General features: G+C 44.5%; 1 protein-coding gene across 2 annotated transcripts in view; it reads left to right on the top strand.

Annotated features, from left to right (window-relative positions):
- Positions 1 to 21,045, top strand: part of Ubash3b (ubiquitin associated and SH3 domain containing B) — a 146,249-nt gene extending 125,204 nt beyond the window's left edge. For both annotated transcript variants that reach the window (XM_036193255.1, XM_036193256.1), the window contains 8 exons: positions 2,313 to 2,445; positions 3,881 to 4,001; positions 5,559 to 5,681; positions 6,952 to 7,044; positions 9,752 to 9,896; positions 15,375 to 15,481; positions 16,999 to 17,108; positions 18,877 to 21,045. In XM_036193255.1, the coding sequence (XP_036049148.1) occupies positions 2,313 to 2,445; positions 3,881 to 4,001; positions 5,559 to 5,681; positions 6,952 to 7,044; positions 9,752 to 9,896; positions 15,375 to 15,481; positions 16,999 to 17,108; positions 18,877 to 19,014 (970 nt within the window). In that variant the 3' untranslated portion in view covers positions 19,015 to 21,045. The remainder of the gene's footprint in view (positions 1 to 2,312; positions 2,446 to 3,880; positions 4,002 to 5,558; positions 5,682 to 6,951; positions 7,045 to 9,751; positions 9,897 to 15,374; positions 15,482 to 16,998; positions 17,109 to 18,876) is intronic.
- The last annotated feature ends 392 nt before the right edge of the window (positions 21,046 to 21,437 follow it).

The raw sequence follows: 21,437 nt of genomic DNA, 5'->3' as shown, positions 1-21,437 counted from the left end.
CGTCAGGAGATACATGAGCCACCTGGCTTGACCCTTACTGGCTTCATGAAAAGCTGTACAGAGGGTTCATGCAGTATACAGGGACTTGGGGTATTGGTGGCATTTATACCTCTCCCCAACCAGTGCTCCTCAGCCTTCTGGATAGCTAAGAAGAATGTTTTCTCACTGCCCTTTTTGGTGGTCATTTGTTCATGAGTGTCCCTAAGTACCTTCTGGCTGATGCTGGCTCATTGTGCTCTACAGTGGGGTGAGCTGCTGGCCCTCGAACAGGCCTAGCATGTTCTGGGCAGGAGCTGGAATCTTCCTGCTCCCTGAGAAGGGGCTCTGGGTGTCAGACCTGCTTCCTGTCCACCCTAGTCTGGCACTGACCCCGAGCTGTCTCAGGGGGAGCCAGGTCCTTTGATTGTAGTGATGTTGAAGACAGGAAGGGAGCTGCCATTCTCCTCAGCAAGGGAACAGGAGGGAGAGAAAAGGCCCTGTCATTTTCTTTCCAGCTGTGATCAAGTAAAGACGTTACAGACATGGGCAAGGGAGGTATCAGCATGATTCCAGACAGCTAGACATTGGAGGCCTGGAGCTTTGATGAGCCAGACAGGAAAACTGAAGTTTCTTCAATTGTGTGCCGTTGGGGAGGCTCTCTGCTTAAAATAAAGGGGAACAGCTGGTCTATTAAATTGTGTGAATGCCTCAGATTTCCTTGAGCTATAGTTACTTAAATTTGCCCATAACGGGTTTAATTTGACCGCACATCATGCTAAACAGACACAGCTGTATTGAGATACAGGCCCCTGGTTCTGCCTGTTAGGCTGTGGACAGTGGTCTGTGAGGAGCAGGACGAAGCCCAGAGCACATCCGTGCCTCTGCTATGCACAGGGCTGCAAATCTCTCAGGGTCTGACACCTTTTCCTGAATGTACAGTCAGGCTGAGGACATAGCTCAGTTGGCACAGTGCTTGCCTAGTATGCCTGGAGCCCTGGGTTTGGTACCACCACGCCCAACATCAAAGTTCATGATGTACATGTATGACAACATCCTTATGAAACTCATATGCTGTACAAGGAATATATGTCATAAGAAAATAGAGGTAGGTGATTTTTAAAAACCCGAAAACCAGTTAGCTTACTGAATTTAGAAAATGTGAAAAAATAAAAAATAAAATCCTATTAAGCATACTATGTTAAAGACAAATACTGCGGAGTGTATGCTGGCAAACCTGCACAGACCATAGTGTCCACAGACACAAACCCAGACTTGATGGAGCCATCTGGACCTTTCCAAGAGCAAGAAATGCAAATACTTCCTTTTGAAACTGCCCAGTGGCCCAGGAGGTGTTGGTTGGATATGCCCAGGGGCCATATTTAAATATCAGGACTGGACCTGCCTCAATGGAATCTACCAGGCTGAGCTGAATTCCCAGGGGAGACCTTGCCGTGGAGTAGGTGGGAATGGGGTGTGGATTGTGAGAGAAGGTTGGAGGAGGGAGGACAGGGGAACCTGAGGCTGATGTGTAAAATTAATTATAAAATAAAATAATAATTTAAAAAATGAAAAAAAATCAGCCCTCATTATATAAAGCTTTGGAAAGCTGTAGTGTGTGTAGTAATTTTGGTGTGGCGTGTTTGGACAGTTTTGCTCTCAACCAGATCACCTCTGGGCTTCCATAGTTACAGGGGCATGGCCAGAAATAAGAGTTCTTGGCTCACAGCTCCAAACATCTGGCAAGAGTCAGATCCTTTGAAATAACCCAGTTTGTAATCATCTTCTTGGAGATGCTATGGAGGCAAGCACAGGCAGGGTAAGGGGTAAGGGAGAAAAGGGCTCTGTTCCTGAGGGTCTTAGAGTCGTGGGCAAGTGGTGCTGGGAAGACATCTCCGCTCACATCCCTCAGCTGGAAACTACCATGGAAAAGATTAAAGGCGTCAGGAACTGTTTGTTTCGCTGCAGCGACAGAAAGAGCTGGAACACTGGTCCATAATTGATACCTCATTATTCTTTAACATGTCTTTGCTGCCAACCCTGCCTGTAGCATCCTAATAAGCCTAGGATCACTGGACCCCATCCCTGCCCAAAGGGATGCGTGCATCTGTTCTCGGCTCTGAGAACTGTCCGCCCCTTGTTTATTAACTGTAAGACTTAAGTAAAAAAAACAAGCTGTTCTTGCCTGGGGATGGGGCGCTCCCTGCTCAGGTTCCCAAACACCCGTATGACTAGACAGTCCTTTGTGCTCATTCCCATACTCCTGTTGAGCCTCAGCATGAAGAGCTGATGACTCCTGGCCAAAGCAGTTAACCCTTTCCTCTCTTCCTCTGCAGTTCATACTCCATCTTAAATACGGTGTCATCCAACTCGCGCACATTTGGTGATGGAGTATTAGAGAGGCGGCAGTATGAGGACCAAGGACTTGGGGAGACGGCGCCTCTCACTATCATCTGCCAGCCCATGCAGGTAAGGCTGGCTGATCATGAGGGTCATGTCACGTCCTTGAATCTAATCGGGATGTTTTAAGGACCATCCTCAGCATTGACCTTGCTCCTTTCAAAGGGTCCCTATCCTTATGGGGAGACAGTACACATGATCATAAAAGACACACAGCAATCCAAAACTAGGAAGAGATGGGTGAGTGGTGCTGACTATGGACATCACCATGTGGGTTTGCAAGGCCATCCCAAGGAAGGAAGAGGAGGCTTTCTCCTCAAAATAGGAAGAACGCCCATATTTGTACCAGTAGAATGAGGTTCTTAGCATAGTTCTTGAACTTGAGAATTCAGTGTACTGTTAACACTTTTGGGACAGGCTGGAGAAAGGAGAAGGAGGAGTTCTCAAGCAGAACAGAGACAAGTTGAAAGTTCAACACGCTAAGGATGGAAAGGGAGGATGCACATTTTTGTCTGGAGCCGGGCATTTGAATGAAGGCACATCTGGAGAGCAGGGGGCAAAGTCCACAGCACCAATGCACACATTAGCCCTGCCAATACAAAAGGAAGCCGGTGGAAGAGTGTTGGCCAGCAAGGACTGGGCAGCCCAAAGCAACTGGGAACATCTTGTGCATCAGGAGGAAGGATGTGGAAACATCTGTGCAGCTCCCCTAGCAGCTGTGGAGACCAATAGTTGACTCAGTATGCCTCTGTCACCATTGAGAAGTTGCAGCTTTCCCCCTAAGCTCATTCTAGAAATACCAATATATGCAGTCAGATAACAGAGCGCACAGGATGATTAGAATGTGCAAAAAGTGGCTGGAGAGAGAACTCAGCAGTTAAGTTCACTGATTGCTCTTCCAAAGAGCCCAGGTTCAATTCCCAGCACCCACATGACAGCTTTTAACTGTCTGTAATTCCAATCCTAATGTGTTCTCTGGCCCCTGTGGATACTGCACACATGTGGTACACATACATGCATGAAGGCAAAATTCCCATACACATAAATAATAAAATTTTAGAGAAAAGAAAGGCAAAGCAGGTCACTGGATATGCAGTAGGCACGAGGCAGACATGTGTGACGGAGGTCCTTGAAGGAACTGATGACATCTCTTTGGAGTAGACAGCTGCCCTTCTAGATGATCATCTCTACATTAATGGCAGGTTTGACCTGTGAACTGTACCTTGAGTTCCCCTCCTGTTACAGTAGAGGGCAGCAAAGAGCAGAGCACATTCACAATCCTTCATTCTTCAAAACACCTGCAGGTAGCTCATGGGCACCCGAGAGTAATTTGTGAGATCTGTAAGAGTTTATTATCCTCGCTTTACAAGCAGGCTGAACTAAATCCAAGGCAGTTAGGGAGATTGTCCAAAGTCATACATTAGCAGAATTTGTCCTAGAGCTCCACTCACTTGGCATCAGGGTGCTGTGTCTGTGCTTACTCTTTGCTGTTCATTCTCCGCAGCCCCTGCGAGTCAACAGCCAGCCTGGGCCCCAGAAGCGATGCCTCTTTGTATGTCGGCATGGGGAGAGGATGGATGTTGTATTCGGGAAGTACTGGCTATCCCAGTGCTTTGATGCCAAAGGTGAGTGTCAGTACTTTCTCCATCTAGCCAGTTGGAATCTCTGTGCTTTCGGTTACCCACAGTTAACTATGATCTAAAACTAGGAAGTGGAAAAGTCTCAATCAAGCTGTCCTAGTTAGAGTTTCTACTGCTGAAAAGAAACAGCATGACCAAAAAGCAAGTTGGGAAGGAAAGGGTTTATTTGGTTTACACTTCCACATTGTAGTCCACCATCTGAAGGAAGCCAGGACAGGAACTGAAATAGAGCAGGAACCTGGAGGCAGGAACTGATTGAGGCAGAGGCCATGGAGGAGTGCTGCTTACTGGCTTGCTCCCCATGGCTTGCTCAGTCTGTTTTCTTATAGAACCCAGAATCACCAGCCCACGGGTGGCACTACCCACAATGATCCGGCCCCTCCACCATTAATCACTAATTAAGAAAATGCTCTTACAGGCTTGCCTACAGCCCAATCATATGGAGGCATTTTCTCAATTGTGGTTTCCTCCTCTAAGATGACTCAAGGTGATGTAAAATTAGCCAGCACACAGGCACTTCATAGGTTTTATATTATGGTCCCTCCATTCTGAGTAATGTGACAAAATCCATCTGTGTCCCATCTAGGTCATCATCCCTTGGTTCAGTGTATCCACAGTACATAGCACCCATCTATTTCTTGCCTAATATCATCTTGGTTATACAGTCTGTCAGTATCATTTGCCTCTCTTCACTTGATGACATACACATGGTATCCTTCCATACGAAGTCCACATACACTGCAGTAAGATATTTTGTGTGAGACATCTCTGTAAAGTTGCATTACGGTATATCATTTTATTTTTCCCCATTACTGTGGCTGACTTATAAGTTAAATGTTCATGTAGGTATGCTTTTGTGGGGAAAAAAAACATAGTCTGTTCAGAATGTCTGTGGTTTTAGGCATCTAGTGGGGCTCTTAGAATGGCATCACCTGTCTCTAAGGGGTGGTGGTTGATGGTCTGCACAGCAATGCATACTCATAACGGCCTCTAGGGGGCACAGTCAAGCTACTTTTATATGCAGGTAGTCATCATATACAGGCAGTTACAAAATTCTTGGCATCTCTAAGTCCTTCTTGGTTGTTCCAACTCATAGGGGAAGAGATAAGCATTTTTGTCCCCATTCTATAAACTGGGGTATCAGGGAGCAAAGAGTGGCTGTGTCTTGCCCGTATTCAGACAACAAAATTAGTTCAGAGACATGCTGATTCTGTGTCCAGAGTTCCTGCTATGACATCACTGTGGGCCATCTGTTTCCATTCTTATTTGAGTGGCATCTTATTTGAATGGGAGCCTTGCCTGTGTCTGGTTGTTATATTCACTGAGAAATCACCTCATCACCGTCATCGGCAGAAGGGAGAGTGGATTCTAAGTCAATCTGCTGAAGAAAAAGTGTCAGATTTGATGTTTTCCATTGGCTTCAGGTGGTTCGATTCAGTGTCTTTGACAAAGAAGGAGGAGGGAGGGCTCAGGATCACTGAGGAAAGTCTCAAGTAAACAAGAAGTCTATGCAGCTTTTATTTGCTCTTCGTCTTCCACCAGGCCGCTATATACGCACCAACCTGAACATGCCTCATAGCTTACCTCAGCGGAGCGGCGGTTTCCGGGACTACGAGAAAGATGCTCCAATCACTGTGTTTGGGTGTATGCAGGCAAGGCTAGTGGGTAAGGGCTCTGTGACTGCATAGCTTCTCCTGGCTCCTTCAACAGACCCAAACCGTGGGTGTGCAAACACACTTCTTGGGGCTTTCTTTTTTGTATTTCTTTAGTTGGATTTTTTGAGATGATTATGAGGCAAGGTGAGCCGGGGCTCGCATGGGAGTCATCTGTAAGGAAGGAACAGAAGGGAGAGAGGGGTGTTCTTGGTGGAGAAGACAATATAAACAAAATCACAGAGGTTAGACATAGCATCGAGAGATCCCTGCAAGCTAACGGTTCGGTGACTAAAGGCACTTAGAACAAAAGCCTGGTGACCCCAGTTCAATCCCAAGAACCTACATAAAGGTGAGGGAGGGAGCTAATTCCATAAACTTGATTTCTGACCTACAGATCTCTCTCTCTCTCTCTCTCTCTCTCTCTCTCACTCACTCACTCACTCACACACACACACACACACACACACACACACACACACACACGCACCACCACCACCACCACCAACAACAACAACAACAACAAAACAACAAAAATAATAATAAATACTTTTTTAAAAAGTAGCATTACGAGTACAGGGGAAACTTAGGTGGTTGGTGGTTCATGCCTTTAATCCCAGCATCTGGGAGGCGGAGGCAGGCTGATCTCTGTGAGTTCGAGGTCAGCCTGGTCTACAGAATGAGTTCCAGGACAGCTAGGGCTGTTACACAGAGAAACCCTGTCTTGAAAAAAGACCTAAATAAATAAATATAATAATAAAGAGTACAGGGGTTGCTGAGAGCCCTTCTAATTTCTAGAGCACAAGTTGAGTCAGGTCAAGAGAAGGTTCTGGCAAGGTAAGAAAGCCCATGGAAGATAGTGGCACCACATTGAGACATTTAGAGTTCACCTCGTGGAGAAAAGAAGGGACCCACACAAGGAGGCATTAAAGCGTTAGATGGGTTTCTGGTGTTCCAGGGTCTGCCTGCACAGCTGAGATTCGGGTTAGCACACTGGAATCAAATGGAGGGTTTTGGCTTCTTCCTAGTAGAGGTCAGAGCATCACCCTGTTTGTAGGCCTCCCCAAGAGGGCATTTTGTTGCATGCTGGTACCAGAGGGAAGGAAAGAGGCACGAAGAGGCGTGTTGCTTGGCCTCTTCCAGGGATCCGGCTGACACTGCTGGCGCTCTGTGAGCTGCTGGGAAAGGGAAGTGTATGGGTCTGCTTGGCACGGTTCTATCGAGGGTCAGGATGACGCCCAGGAGACGCTCTCAAGCTGACTCTCTGTTGATTTGCTCGGCAGGTGAAGCCTTGTTAGAAAGTAACACCGTCATTGATCACGTGTATTGCTCTCCATCCCTACGCTGTGTTCAGACTGCACATAATATATTGAAAGGTAAGCCTCGGCTTGGCAGAGAGTTATGGCGTTCATCCCGCTGTTTCTTGGCACTTGCTACAGAGTTAAGGAGCTTCAAAAACTGGAAGTTCATTTTGTTTTTTGTTTTTCGTTTTGTCTTGTTTTGTTTTGAGACAAGGTTTCAAGGTGACATGTAGCCCGGGTTACCCTCGAACCCGCAGCAGTCCCCCTGCTTCAGCCTCCTAAGTGCTGGGATGACAGGCTTGAGCCTCCATGGCTTCCGCAAATCTTTAAATTTTACTGAGGATTCTTTCACAATGTGACCAACCTTGCCCAAAAGTCCTGCGCCTAGTAATGTAATGCAGAGAGAAGGGGTACTAATAATTTCCTCTAAGAATTTTAAGCTGTCTTGGGTGGATTGTAGCTGCACAAATAGTCACACCTTTTACAGACATGATTCTTTCTCTTGGCATTTAAGCAGTTGGATCTGTTGTTTGTCTTATGTGTACAGCAGCAGCTGAGAGGTTAGGAGTTCCACATCGTCGACATCTTGCTTTCTTCAGTTAATCAGAAAAAACGTACTTACTCACTTACTTTTGAGACATGGTCTCCCTGGGTAGCCTTGACTGGCCTGGAACTCACAGAGATCCACCTGTCTCTACCTCCCAAGTGCTGGGAGTAAGGGTGCCAACCTCTGTGCCCCACGGACTGGGAAGGCTTTAAAAGCACTGTTGCTGTGGAAGTTCTCACCCTAAAATCCATGGCAGTTGGTGTTGGCACAATCTCCATTCTCATTCCATTGGAAAGAAGACAGGGGCTGGGGAGGCGGGGAGTTGGATTGAACTTGAGCCAGATAAACAAATGAGCCAGAAATAAAGAAGCCAGCAAAGAATTTGACACAACACTTGAGTCCTCTGCTCTTTAGCCTTCAGTAAACCTTCCTCAGTACAGAGACAGCTCTGTGTTTGCTGTGCACAGAGACACTGGGCTAAAGGCGGTGTAAAGAGAGCTAAGTGAATCAAAGGGAATTTTTTCTTCTCCGAGACAATCACACTGTGATAAAACAGAACGTGTGCACTGTCACATGTAAATATTCAACACTGGGTTCCCTATAGACAAAGCAGGTGATTTGTGTGACGGTCAACTACAGGGTAAGCCGCCGTACAGTAGTGGGTGCCACGAGGCTAGCTGAAGGGTTTGAGTTTGAGTTTTGTTTTGTAAGACATCATGGACTTTAGAAAGATTTATAATGTAGAAATGAGTGGGGACGGGGGTGGCGGGGTGCACACCTGTAATTCTTGCACTCCAGAGGAAGCCCAAACAGAAGGATTGAGAATTTTAAGTCAGACTAGGGTACATAGTGAGACTTTGTCTCTGACAGTAGAGAGAGAGTCACAAGCTTGGACAAACTGAGTAGTGACTGGTGGAGGGGAGAGTTTCTCTTCAATCAGGTAACAGCCAGCATACATAGTCGAGGTGCAGCCAGAGTAATAAATGCACATGCTGGTAAACAAAAAAAAAAATGTACTTAATTTTTTAAACACATGCTTTATGTATAGCTGTACAATTTACATCCTAACTAAATTTACAGTTTACACTATATAACACAAAATTGATAAACCTTGTCCAAACCTGGGTGCTTACAACTTAAGTGCTATGTTGAGTCGAGTAGGAATCACTGACTTGTAATTAAAAAGATTGTTTTGAGATTATAGTATAATTACATCATTTCCCCCTCCCTTTCCTCCTTCCAGACCCTCCCGCACATCCCAGCCTGCTCTCTCTCATGACCTCTTTCTTCATTAGTGCTTATACATATGCATGTGTGTGTGTAAATATGTAAGTACAGCCTGCTCGGTTTGTACAATGTTACTTGTGCATATGTTTCCAGGCCAAGCATTTAGTATGGGACAGCCATTCTGTATGCTCTTCCCAGGAGAAAACCCCTCTCAGCATTTCCCAGTTGCTCACAGTTCCTTATGTAGGGTTGAGGCCTCGTGGGTTTTCCCACCCCCTCCACCATCCTGTCTGTTGGTGTCATCTTTGTTCAGCTCATATTTAGGCAGTCCTGTCTGCGAGGCTTAATGAGTACATCTTCTGATGTTCCTAGGAGACATACTCTTGTAGCAAACTCTTATTTCTTCCTGCCCCCCACCCCGCCTTTCTCAATGTCCACCTGAACCTTAGGTGTCTAAGTGTTTTGTATATGTATCTTTGGGGACTGGGCTCCACAGTTCTGCATTTGATTGGCTGTGGTCTTCTGTAGTGTGTTTCATTTGTTGCAAAGAGAAGTTTCCTTGATGAAGGGTGAGGACTATACTTGTCTGTGGGTATAAGGATGAATATTTTAGAATGTAGTTGGGAATTGTTCTGGTTTAGTAAACCAGTGGTTTCAGGTTTCCCCCCAAAATCCATGACTTTACCAACCTCTCCCCACTTCCCCCCAGCAGTTGGCTAGATTTCTGTTACCAGGCATGATTTCCTTCTCATTGAGCAGGTCTCATGTCCAATTAGAGAGCTCTTGGCTATCATGCCACTGCTACGCCATTAGGGTTATCTTGCCATGCTTATCATTGTGGTTATAGACATTAGAGCTGGGTAGGACTTTGGGTGGCTTCCCACCTTTGGAAGCTTGCATGGTACATCCTACTCAGCCTGGTAATTTTTGTAATAGTGTGTCCTGTGGTTCATTTTTCCACTGACAATTTAGTGAGCCTTCTTCATCTTCATTTTCTTCATCCCCAAGGTTTACAACAAGACAATCACTTGAAGATCCGGGTTGAGCCAGGCTTATTTGAATGGACAAAGTGGGTTGCTGGGAGCACATTACCGGCATGGATTCCTCCATCAGAGTTAGCTGCAGCCAACCTGAGTGTTGATACAACCTACAGGTAACCTCTGACTTGCTGTCTCCCTAGGGTCCTGTCTCCTGCCCTGCTACCATGCCATGTTCATCATGCAGATGATGGACCTTACAAGGTCTCCAGGAACTTGTTCAGAAATCAGTGGTAGAAATCAAGCTATGATTTCAGAAATCAAAACTAGACGCAAACCCAGTGTTTCCCTGCATTGAATGTTAGCATAAATTATGCTCCTTACCCCACCCACTCTTATGTTCAATTTCCTAACTTTATTATATCTACTTCAGTGTAGTAGTAAAACCATTTCATATTTTAGGGACACACACAAATAAGGTGGTAATAAAACAGCTCAGTGGATTTGGGAAGTAACAGTGTGTCTGTCACCTTCCATTTTCACTTTAAATTTTCCGAATCACTTGCTCTTTTATCCTTTTGAGACAGGGTCTCATTATGTAGCCCAGACTGACCTGGAACTCATGATTCTCCTGTCTGTCTCCCAAGGGCTATGACTCCAGGCATGGGCCACCATGTCTGGCTTCCACTGCATTTTGAATTCCTCTTTCTGTGTTCATTTATTATTTCTATGATCTTGGAAAGTAAAAGTAAATAAAGTGTGTGTGTGTGTGTGTGTGTGTGTGTGTGTGTGTGTGTGTGTGTCTGCACACACACAGACATGTAAGCACTCTACTGAGCTATGTTCCCAGCCCAGAAAGCCATTTTTATGTATACGACAGTCAACATGGGTGGTAAAATATTTTGTGATCATGCATGGAACTAATAACAATGACATTACTTTCTATTATCTATTAATAATTTCCTGTGTCTTGGGTTCTGTGTGTTGCCTTGCAGCCACTCTAGTCCTGTTTATTGCTATTTCTATTAGACCATACTCTGTGCTACGATATATTTTTTATGCTCCCAGATGACCAATCTGCATGCCTGGTAAAGAATTAACCAATAATAATACAGTGGCAATACCAATCAAAAACCCACCCAAACACTTGGAGGAAAGACCTGAAATCACCACCATTCCTGTAGAAAATGAAACTCCTCTCTCTTAGAGCAGAATTTGGCAAAGTGACCAGTCTACATAGAATTTCCTTCCTTGTGCTCGTCTGTTGGCCTCTCCTGTGTGAATAAGCACTGGGTTCCTGGACAAGATGGGAGAGAGTATCCTTCTCCACATCCCCTCTTCTGCTCTGTGGATAGGAACTAAGATAACCCAGTGACTCTGCTCTGGGCTACTCCCTAGCTTAAGAGAATTAGCTTTCCTCAAACATAACATTAAATCGGACTCGTTGCTAGCACACCTCACATGATCTGTCCTCTCTCTGGCCACTGTTTTTCTCTTTCTTGGGGGAAATAGCAATAGAATATTGTTCCCGTGCCAATGCCATCCCCTTTCTGTCAGGTGACAGCCGACATTGGTATAATAACTCCCCCTTCTCTCCATCCAGCCCCATCCAAGTCATCTTGGGGTGGGTGGGTTTTAGTTTCCTCTGTGCATGTGTTCTACACTATTTCCCAAGATGACCTACAAAGTTCTGCAAAGGCATTTCCGCTGAGCTTTTCACTGCATGCCAGATGTGTCCCCCAAGCCATACACCCACACGTTGTGCAGGCAGAATGAATGCTGGGAATTGCAGGATCAAACATGGTCCTTATTCTAGGGTTTCTTTTCCATTTTAAAATTCAGTGTAACATTTTCTGTCAGTGTTGAGTGGGAATAGGAAGCCTCGAATTCCATGAATAAGTTGAGAAAGCCAAAAGTAAAGCATATGTGTGGTGATACTTTATTTGTAAAATGTGATTTTATTTGTATATTAATAAAGTTGCCTTGGGGTCAGAGCAAGCTATAGCAGAAGCTGGGCGGTGGTGGCACATGCCTTTAATCCCAGCACTAGGCAGGTCTCTGTGTGTTCAAGGATACAGCCAGCATGGCGACACACACCTTTAATTCACAGTACCAACCATAGAAGACCTGGAGGTCTGTACAGACAGGCAGTGATGAGGAGGTCATGTGGTTGGGTTTACAACCAATGAGAAAGCAGAACAGAAAGTCTATAAAAAAGAAAAAACACACAGAAATAGGTCTCTGGCAGAGAGGAAAGACAGAGCAGCAGTGAAGGGTAAGGTTTTCAGCTCTCAGCTATTGCTCTGACCTCTTGGCTTTTAACTCTGCAATTGGCTCTGTGTTTCTTATTTAACAAGATGGTTACAACTACACATATGAGAGGCAATATGGTAGAGTTAACCACTATGTCACAAATGGCACCAAGTGAATAGGCCAGCAGATCTCAACTTGTAGGGGTCAAATGACCTTTTGCAAGGGTCTTCTAAGACTATCAGAGAACACAGACATTTACATTACAATTCATATCAGCAGCAAAATTACAGTTATGAAGTAGCAACAAAAATAATGTTGTGGCTGGGGGTCAGCACAACATGAGGAACTGTGTTAGAGGATCGCAGCCTTGGGAAGGTTGAGAACCGCTCGAATAGACCTTTGGAGCAAGTAAATGGAGCTCAAATGGTGACATGAAAACCAGTCCCAAGAGTCAGCATAATCAGAGTCAAGCACGCTCTGCTTAAAGAGCCTCCGGGACCCAGTAGTTAAGGGTGCCTGCTACTCTTGCAGAAGACTTGTGCTTGGTTCTCAGCACCCACGTGACTGTTCACAACTGTCTGTAACTCCATTTCCAAGTGATCGGATGCCTCTTCTGATCACCTCATGCTCCTGCGCACATGTGGTACACTTCTATACACTTGGCCACATGCACATTAAAAAGTGAATGAATGAATGAATGAATGAGTTTTAAACAAAAAAGTGTCTTGGCTCCTTGCAACAGGGCCATGCAGAGCAGGAGGGAAGGACTGGAAGCTCTGCCAGGCTAGTAACTCAAAGCTGGGCATCACCCATGGGCAGCAAGAGCAGCCTGTGGGCTGTGTGTAGAAAGCAGGCTAGGGAGCCAGGCCAAGAATACAAGAGAGAAAAACAAAAACAAAATAGTCTACAACTGGGAAGCACTTCAGAGCAGGGCACAGGGCCCTGACACTTGGTTGTAGTGGGAGGGCCAGGGAGAACAGAGGACTGAAGGAGGTCACAGATGTGGGGTGCAAGTGGGGTGAGCTTTGAATGCAGCTCAAGGCAAAGCCTGCCCTATATATTGGACCAGTGCAGGTTGGAGAAGAGGGTAGTCATGGGAGAATGATGGGAAAACCACCAGAGAACACTTAAGTGCCAGATACAGTAAGTAGTTGAAAGCTACCCTGACTCTAAAGGCAATACAGGGCCTTGTAAGTATAGTTAGCAACATGATAGGTCCTGCTTATGGGAGAAACCTAGACTCTGCCTCATGACCATCGGGACATCCTTCAAGATACTGGGAGAAGCCAAAGGAAAGAACAGATGAAGAGCTAGATTCTAGGATCCAGTTTTTCATTGTTACCAATCTCAAATATGACAATGTGGTCTTACCCATGAAGTGAATCCCTGACCATACAATGTGGCCTTTGTTACAGAATAGGAGAGAGAGTGGAGCCCTTGGGAGACAGGACAACAACAATGAAAGTGGAGTTCCATCAGAGGTGGGGGTGGACAGAAAGGCCAAGAAGAGGAATTCATCCTAGAACAAAGATGTCTATTCCTAAGTGGTAGTGACTCTTGCCTCTACGTGTCCTCCAGGGAAGAGTTGGGGGTCAGCATCAGGAAGCTTCCTGGGAGAAGTGAGCCTGTTGAGTAAAGATTAGGAAAAGCAAGTTTCCTCCAAACATAGAAGTATTGGTTTCCCTGGTAGTAAAATAGAGCACCGAATGGGCAGGACTTTGGTTTTGTGTTTGTTTGATTGGTTGGTTGACTGATTATCTATTTGTTTGATTGACTGGTTGTTTGGTCTGTTACTTGAGAGAGTGTTTTGCTATGTAGCCCAGGCTGGCCTTCAGCTTCCACTGGAGTTCTCCTGTCTTAGCCCCGTGAGAGCTGAAATTTCAGATTTGTGCCAGCATACCCAGCTATGATGGGGGATCTTGAAGAGAACACTGTCAGAAACTGTCCTGTGTAAGAGGTTCAGTCCACAGGGCTCATCCAAGACCCAGCTTCCAATCTCAGCTCTTAAGAGTAGCTAAAGACTCAAGTCAGCTGTCACCTCGGAGCTGGTTTGGTCACCTAGAGACTTAGGATATGTGCAAGTGTTGCTGGGAAGACTGTCCTGGAAGAATGAAGGCTGTGCACTTTAAGGGTGCTCTTGATACAATGGGGGCCTCTCAATAAATATTTTCCATATGAATTTTAACAATAGTGATTTAAAAATTATAATCAAGATGCCATGTGAATTTTGAGAGCTCAACACCACCTGCACCAGGCACCACACATTCAACAATTAAAGACACAAGAAAATGGAAAAGGCATAGGGCATAGATAAAACAAATATTTCATGGACCAGAAACTCCATAAAATAAAGGTGGAGTAAGCAGACCAAAGTGGGCCCCACAGGCATTGGTGACTGGTCACCATGATGACTACTTTGATTCTCCTATCAAATGCCTTTGTAGATTGTACCACAGTTATGGTTTCTGTCTATAGCCTCCCCACCTGGTCCACTCAGGGAGCTTCTCAAGTGGAGAAATGAATTCATCTTTATGGCTTTTCCTGGTGCTGGGTACATGGTTTAAAATAAGATACAGGGGTTGGGATTTAGCTCAGTGGTAGAATGCTTGCCTAGCAAGGACAAGGCCCTAGGTTCAATCCTCAGCTCTAAATAAATAAATAAATAAATAAATAAATAAATAAATAAATAAATAAACAAACAAACAAATAAATAAATAAATAAATAAGATGCGGAGCAAAAGAAGGACAAGGCCCTAGGTTCAATCCTCAGCTCAAAATAAATAAATAAATGAATAAATAAGATGCAGAGCAAAAGAAGGACAAGGCCCTAGGTTCAATCCTCAGCTCAAAATAAATAAATAAATGAATAAATGAATGAATAAATAAATAAATAAATAAATAAATAAATAAATAAGATGCAGAGCAAAAGAAATGGCCGATGGGAATTTCATAGGCTCAAAAATAGGTGGATGGCACACCTGTTTTTCAAAGCTCATTGTGAATAAAGCTGCCAAGGAAAGCTTGGGCACTCCAGGGGTTCTGTGTGGAGGGAGCCCACCTCCACCTCACTTCCTGTTAGCCAGGTGGTTAGGACCCTAAATGTTAGGACTAGTAATGTCAAGAAAAAGTATGCAGTCTGCTTAAGTGTGTCTCTGTGCGTAAGACATTCCCTGAATGCCTCATTTTTCCAGTGAGTCACTGTGAGTGACACTGTAGCTTTTAAACCTCAGCATCTGCCCTGATGGCAATTCTCTTCCCTGTAACTCCTTCCTTTCCAGAGAAATGGATAAGCAGAAATATGGGATCTTCCAAAAGATCTGGAAATAATGTAGAGTGACATCATTTCTTTATCTCAGGATCAAAATGTCAAGATGTTTCCTTTGTTCCCTTTTCCATTGCAGACCTCACATTCCAGTCAGCAAGTTGGTGATTTCCGAATCCTATGACACCTACATCAGCAGAAGTTTCCAAGTGACGAAAGAGATAATAAGTGAATGTAAAAGCAAAGGTAGGTGGCATTATTTGGGACTCCATATTTAAATATGTGAACATCTCTCCCTTGTGATTTTTGAACTCTTCAGGATGTTTGAATTTGCTTTTTCAAGTTTAATGAAAGACAAATGGTTCCAGGCTCTCTGGTGGAGCTTTTCACATTCAATCTGTGATGTTCAATGAGGATCTAACACGGTAGACATTGCACAGAAACCCAGTAGATGCCATCGCTCCGTTAAGTAAGCTGGGCTCTACATTGTAGCTCGTCATTTTGTATCCTATGGAGGGATGCCCAGTTATAATTTCCAGAAGTCCTATAGAATAATACTATTTACCTGCAGTGATTCGGGATGGGAATATCTACACACAAACTCGCCCACAGAAATGCATACACTGCCCCTGCTGTGACTAGCCAAGAGCAGTGTTGGGTAACACTCAAGTCTGTTTGCATCTTGGAGACTGGTCTCAAACAACTAGATTTCTTTAAAACCAACTGCCCACCATGAGTTTTAGGTTAACCTATTTATACTCAGGGAGCAAAAATTTTAACTACATACATGCAGATGATAACAGTGGGTAGTCATGGGCACCTGAGGATGGATTTCCCACATTTCGGTTATTACTGATAAGCTACTCACTACCATGGAGATATGTGAGGTGTGCCCTCAACTGTGAGGTCTCAAATGCTTACCATTCTGCAGTGGTGACATTTAAAACTGTATTAGAATGGCTGGGTCGGGGAGCCTGCAGATATAGAGTGGTAAGCTTGTGGTGTCTTGATTGCGGTGATAGTTACACAGAGACATACATGTGAAGGCATCACTAAAAACCATGTGCTCACACACAAAGTGGTGCTGATGAGATTCATGAGACCAGAATCGTGAGTGGTACCCACATCTATTTCCCTGGTTTTGATGGAAAGCCACTTCATGAAACGTGGATTTGTTGGGGAGGCTGGGTGAAGGGACATGAGACCTCCTTGCCCCAGTAGGATATGGGGGTATAACTTCCTATAAGTCTGTAATTATTTCACTTTTTTTTTTGAGACAGGGTTTCTCTGTAGCTTTGGAGGCTGTCCTGGAACTCACTCTGTAGACCAGGCTGGCCTCGAACTCACAGAGATCCACCTGCCTCTGCCTCCCATGTGCTGGGATTAAAGGCGTGCGCCACCACCGCCGCCACCCGGCTCCACTTTTTATTTTTGAAAATAATGTTTAGTTCTTTTTAAATCATCGTACAAGATACTAGATATTATTATGACATGCAAGGTGTTTGATATTATTATGAACATTTTCAAGAGAAGTGTGTTTTAGTGGATTCTCCTACCCCAAATTTACCTATTAATTTGCTGTGTCCAGAACATTATGCGTGATAGAAATATTCTATCACTGAACTCTATCCCTAGATTTCTTTAAAAAATTTTAATTAGCATATAATAATCATACATATCTATAGAGTGCCATGTGATTTCAGTCTATGTATATGTGATGTATAGTGAGCCCATCAGGGTAATGAACCTCTCTCATTTCCTAGGAAATAACATTCTGATTGTGGCCCACGCGTCTTCCCTCGAAGCCTGTACCTGCCAACTCCAAGGCCTGTCCCCTCAGAATTCCAAGGACTTCGTACAAATGGTCCGGAAGGTAATTCACTCTTGCATTTATGGGGCCAGTGGTACTTCGTGTTTTCATAACTGCTCAGTGACTGGCTGATGGCTAATTTCCTTGAAGCAGAATTTTCTGCTGAGCTGAGAAGACTCGTTTACCGATTCACTCAGCCAAGATGTGTTCAGGGCAACTCTGTAGGGTATTTGATTCAGATAGTGTAAGAGGAAAGGGTTTTATGGAGGAAGCTAAGAACTATAAGTAATGAGGGAATAAGCCGAGGTAAGTATGAATACAGCCAAGATCTTAGTCTGAAGAGAGGGCCCAGCAGGCAGGCCAGGAGAAGCAGCATGTGAGAACAACCAGGCTGGGAGATGGGAGATAAACTCAGGACCAAGGCAGGGCAGAGGCCCCAGGAGACTGACCTTACTTTCCTGTCTGGATTTTTCCATCAGCCACATCCTCCACACACTTTTTCAGGTGAGGAGGCTGTCTCCTTTCCCTTTGAACTCTAGTTCAACCTCAATCACAATTTTCTCATTAAAAAAAAAAAAAAAAAAAAAAGGATCACTTAGGCATGCATCCATCCCCTTAGTCTGTAAGCTACCAGGGGCAGGTTGGCTGTCTTGTTTATGGCTATGCCTCTGGACACAGAACACAAAACTAAGCTCTGAATTGCCATGGCAGCCTGTGGTGACTTCTCTGAATGTCACAATTGCATGTGCTGTGCTCCCCACAGAAGAGAAAACAAGGCTGACACATTTTTGTCTTTTCTTTCTTTCCTTTTTTTTTTTTTTTTTTTGGTTGTTGTTGTTGTTTTGTTTGTTTGTTTGTTTGTTTTTCAAGACAGGGTTTTTTGGTATAGCCTTAACTGTCCTGGAACATAGACCAGTAGTTCTCTGGCCTCAAACCTACAGAGATCTGCCTGCCTCTCTTGAGTGCCGAGATTAAAGGAGACACTTTTTTTTTTTTTTTTTAAATAGAATAATCAGCTACGTGTGGTGGCACAAGTCTATAATCCCAGTCTTTGGGAAATAGACCCTGGATGATCAAGACTTCAGGATCATCCCTAGCTGCCTAATGAGTTCAAGGCCAGTCTGGACTACATGAGACCCTAACTCAAAAAACTTGGATAATATTCTTTCCCATTATGCCCAAATGCAATGTGAGAACTCCTTGGTATGCCTTTTAAACTTGATATACAATTTGGAGTTTAATCCTAGGTACAACTACATTACTCTAGTCTCTCCCCAATGTCTAGGTCAACTGCGGTCTGAAAGTACAGTATTATACAGTAAGATATTGGCAGGGTGGGAGGTGAGCGCATTCACATGACTTCTATTATAGTATATTGTTTAAACTGTTCTGTTTTATTTATTGTTGATGTTTGTCTTACTGTGTCTAGTTTCTAAATTAAACCTTATCATAGGTGTGTAAATACAGGGGGAAAAAACATAAACAGGGTTTGATACTATCCAAGTTTCAGATGTCCACTCTGAACCTGTAGTGCATCCCCATGGTTAAGGCAGCCCCGTGCATGTTTCCACCCTAGTCTCCCACGATGTTGCCAGTAATCTTAGTCGCCTAGTGGGGTTCTCACCATTGATTGACCAGATCCTGCTGATCAGTCCTAACATGGTTGCCTTAGATTTACCAGTCCCATCCATTTAGGAATGTTTGTTGACTTGAAAGACTTTCCATGTCTGCCTGTGTGCTCTGGAAACACTTAGTGTTTATGTCAACACCAAGGTTCAGGAGTTAACTCTTGCTCCTCTGTTTTTCCCTTTCTTTGCTGCTGTGACTGCAGATCCCATACCTAGGCTTTTGTTCCTGCGAAGAATTGGGAGAGACTGGAATATGGCAGCTGACAGACCCACCCATCCTTCCCCTCACCCATGGACCCACAGGGGGCTTCAACTGGAGAGAGACCTTACTGCAAGAGTAAGCTGCCTGAGCGCTGGGAAGAACTGGCCTATTGCAGATGAGTTCTCAGGATGTTCAGTAGCAGGGGAAAAGTCGGTGACCCTGAATTCCACGTGGACAGCTCAGAATCACTTAGCATATTTCTTTTCACGCTTAGGGGTCTTAAAGTGAGACTGTGTCAGTGAGACAAAGGCATGATTCAGAAGGAGAAAAAGAAATCTGTCTTCTCTGGTCTTGCCTAGCTAACATGGCTTTGGAGAATTGTCTTCCTAAGCTGGGGCACCTGCTGCCGCAGAGACTACCATCCTTCTTCAGGCTATGCATGGCTAAAGAGCCTCACTCTTCTCCCAGAGAGCTGCCCCCACCCTCCAGAGACATGGCAAGGGGAAGGACTGTGTTTCGAATCCAAATGGGGATGGGAGAGTCTTTTGTAATCCATTGGCAAGTTAGGCAAAGCCACACTGAGGAGTGCTTTGGTGGTTATTAGAAACAGTAATATCCTCGGCTCCTACAGCAGATCCCATCCCCAACAGACACCATTCACTAGTGTGCAAGGCACCTGCTTCAGGACTCCAACATTCACCCTGGGACCACCACTTGACCTCCAGAGCAGCCTGGCCCTTCATGCTTCTGTCTGTGAAATGGGGAGAGAAGCACTTTTGCTCTCCAAAGCACTTTGAGGTACTTGGGGAAATAAAGAAAAATGGGTGACATATTGAATGGGAGGTACGGCGACTTGCAGAATATTAGTCAAGTTGAAATTACCCCTGTGATAGCCCGATGAGCTGTGAAAGCCCTAAGCCAGGCTGAATCAAGCCAGGCTCTCTGACTGTGTTAAGCAGTTAAGGAGATTGACATCTGGAAGGATGTATGTTCGATTCATTATTTGGATCAGCAAAAAAAAACCCTTCTGTGCAATATGGATATTTTTAGAAGCTATACTGAGGATTGAGTTGTACACATGCAGTCTGTGGCAACTGGAACAGGACATCCATAGGTAAACCAGTTCTAGGTGGTTTAAGGAGGTCAGGAGGCCGACTGGGACGAAGACAGTTACACAACACTGCTCCTTTTGCTGTTCTCTTTATTTGCTTTTCTGTGATAATTTAAAATAGACAGAAGGTGGGGCTGCTTGAAGGGAGTTGACAGTCACAGCCTGTCTGTGGACCCTCGTCACACCTGCTTCCTGTAGTTAGAGAGAGTGTGTGTATTTAAAAAAAGAATAGATGACAATCAAGACAAAACGTCACTTATCAATGTCTATTTAATTGTGTGAATAGCCGTTAGGGCCCCAGACGTAGCCTGGTATCAGATAGTTCACTGTGTAGCGTGTAAGACACTTAGAGAAATATTTCACCAGTGTTCCATTTTGGTAAATAAGCTGTGATTTTTGCTAGTACAGAAAGAACATGGGCCCAGCTTCTGGCATAAATGGAACCCAATGGTGTTTTAACCTTAAAGTATCGTGGAGGAAAGACCCTGAGTAAAAGTCTCAAAGGAGGAGTCATGTTGTGGCCACTGTCACTCATTCCTCGGGCGTCTGTAGTGAAGCGAACCCACCATTCACTCAGATCCAAAATGATTCACCACTGCCTCTCCAGATTTGGCATTCCCAGTAAATATCAGAGTTCCTTGACTGTGACTGGGGGGAAAAACAGTTCCTCCTAGGCTTTCCCCTCCGCTTCTCTTGTTTTCTTAATCTTCAGAGTCCAGGTAAATGAATCACTTTGATTGGGCCATGCTCCATTGTCCTTAATTCAAGATAGACAGAGTCCTGGGCGGTTTTGACAGAGCCAAAGAGACAGGATCTGAAGTAAGTTTCTGAATAACTTAAGTGGAAAACCCTTGAGTACAGAAACATTTAATTACCTAAATTGCTTATCAAAATGGCTGGGTGAGCTGTAGTCAATTAACATCTTATTGCATGCTGGCCTACTTTAAAAAAATTAAACATCGGTCAGGTCCAGCTGAGCAATCCTTTGAATCACATTGAATCTGTGTGTAGGGGCTGGGGATTTAGCTCAGTGGTAGAGCACTTGCCTAGCACAGGGCATAGGCCCTGGGTTCACTCCTCAGCTCTGGGGGGAAAAAAAGAATCTATGTGTAAAGAGACATCCATATCATCAGATTTCATATGCGTACAAAAGTTCTATGCTGACAGGAGACCCTAAGTTGTGGTGAGTTCTTTTTGATCTGCACCTCATGTTTCTTAGCTCAAATGATATTTGGGAGAAGGGATGAGTTGGGGACAGGGCAGAGAAAAAGAAAAGAAAATTTTCATGCCTTTCCCCCCCCCTTTTTTTTTTGTCAAGTATTGGAAAGCTATCTGATATCTGAAATACACTGTGGGAGATGAAATTAGTGAAAGGGTTTACTATGGTATTACATGTCTAAACAGCGTCCTTCTTTAACAAGCGTGCGCATGCTCCAGTATTATTCCTGGGT

This window comes from Onychomys torridus, chromosome 7 (assembly GCF_903995425.1).
Source record: "Onychomys torridus chromosome 7, mOncTor1.1, whole genome shotgun sequence".
Taxonomy (NCBI): Eukaryota; Metazoa; Chordata; class Mammalia; order Rodentia; family Cricetidae; genus Onychomys; species Onychomys torridus.
Note: the sequence above shows the minus strand (reverse complement) of the source record. Positions and strands in the feature narration are given on the sequence as shown.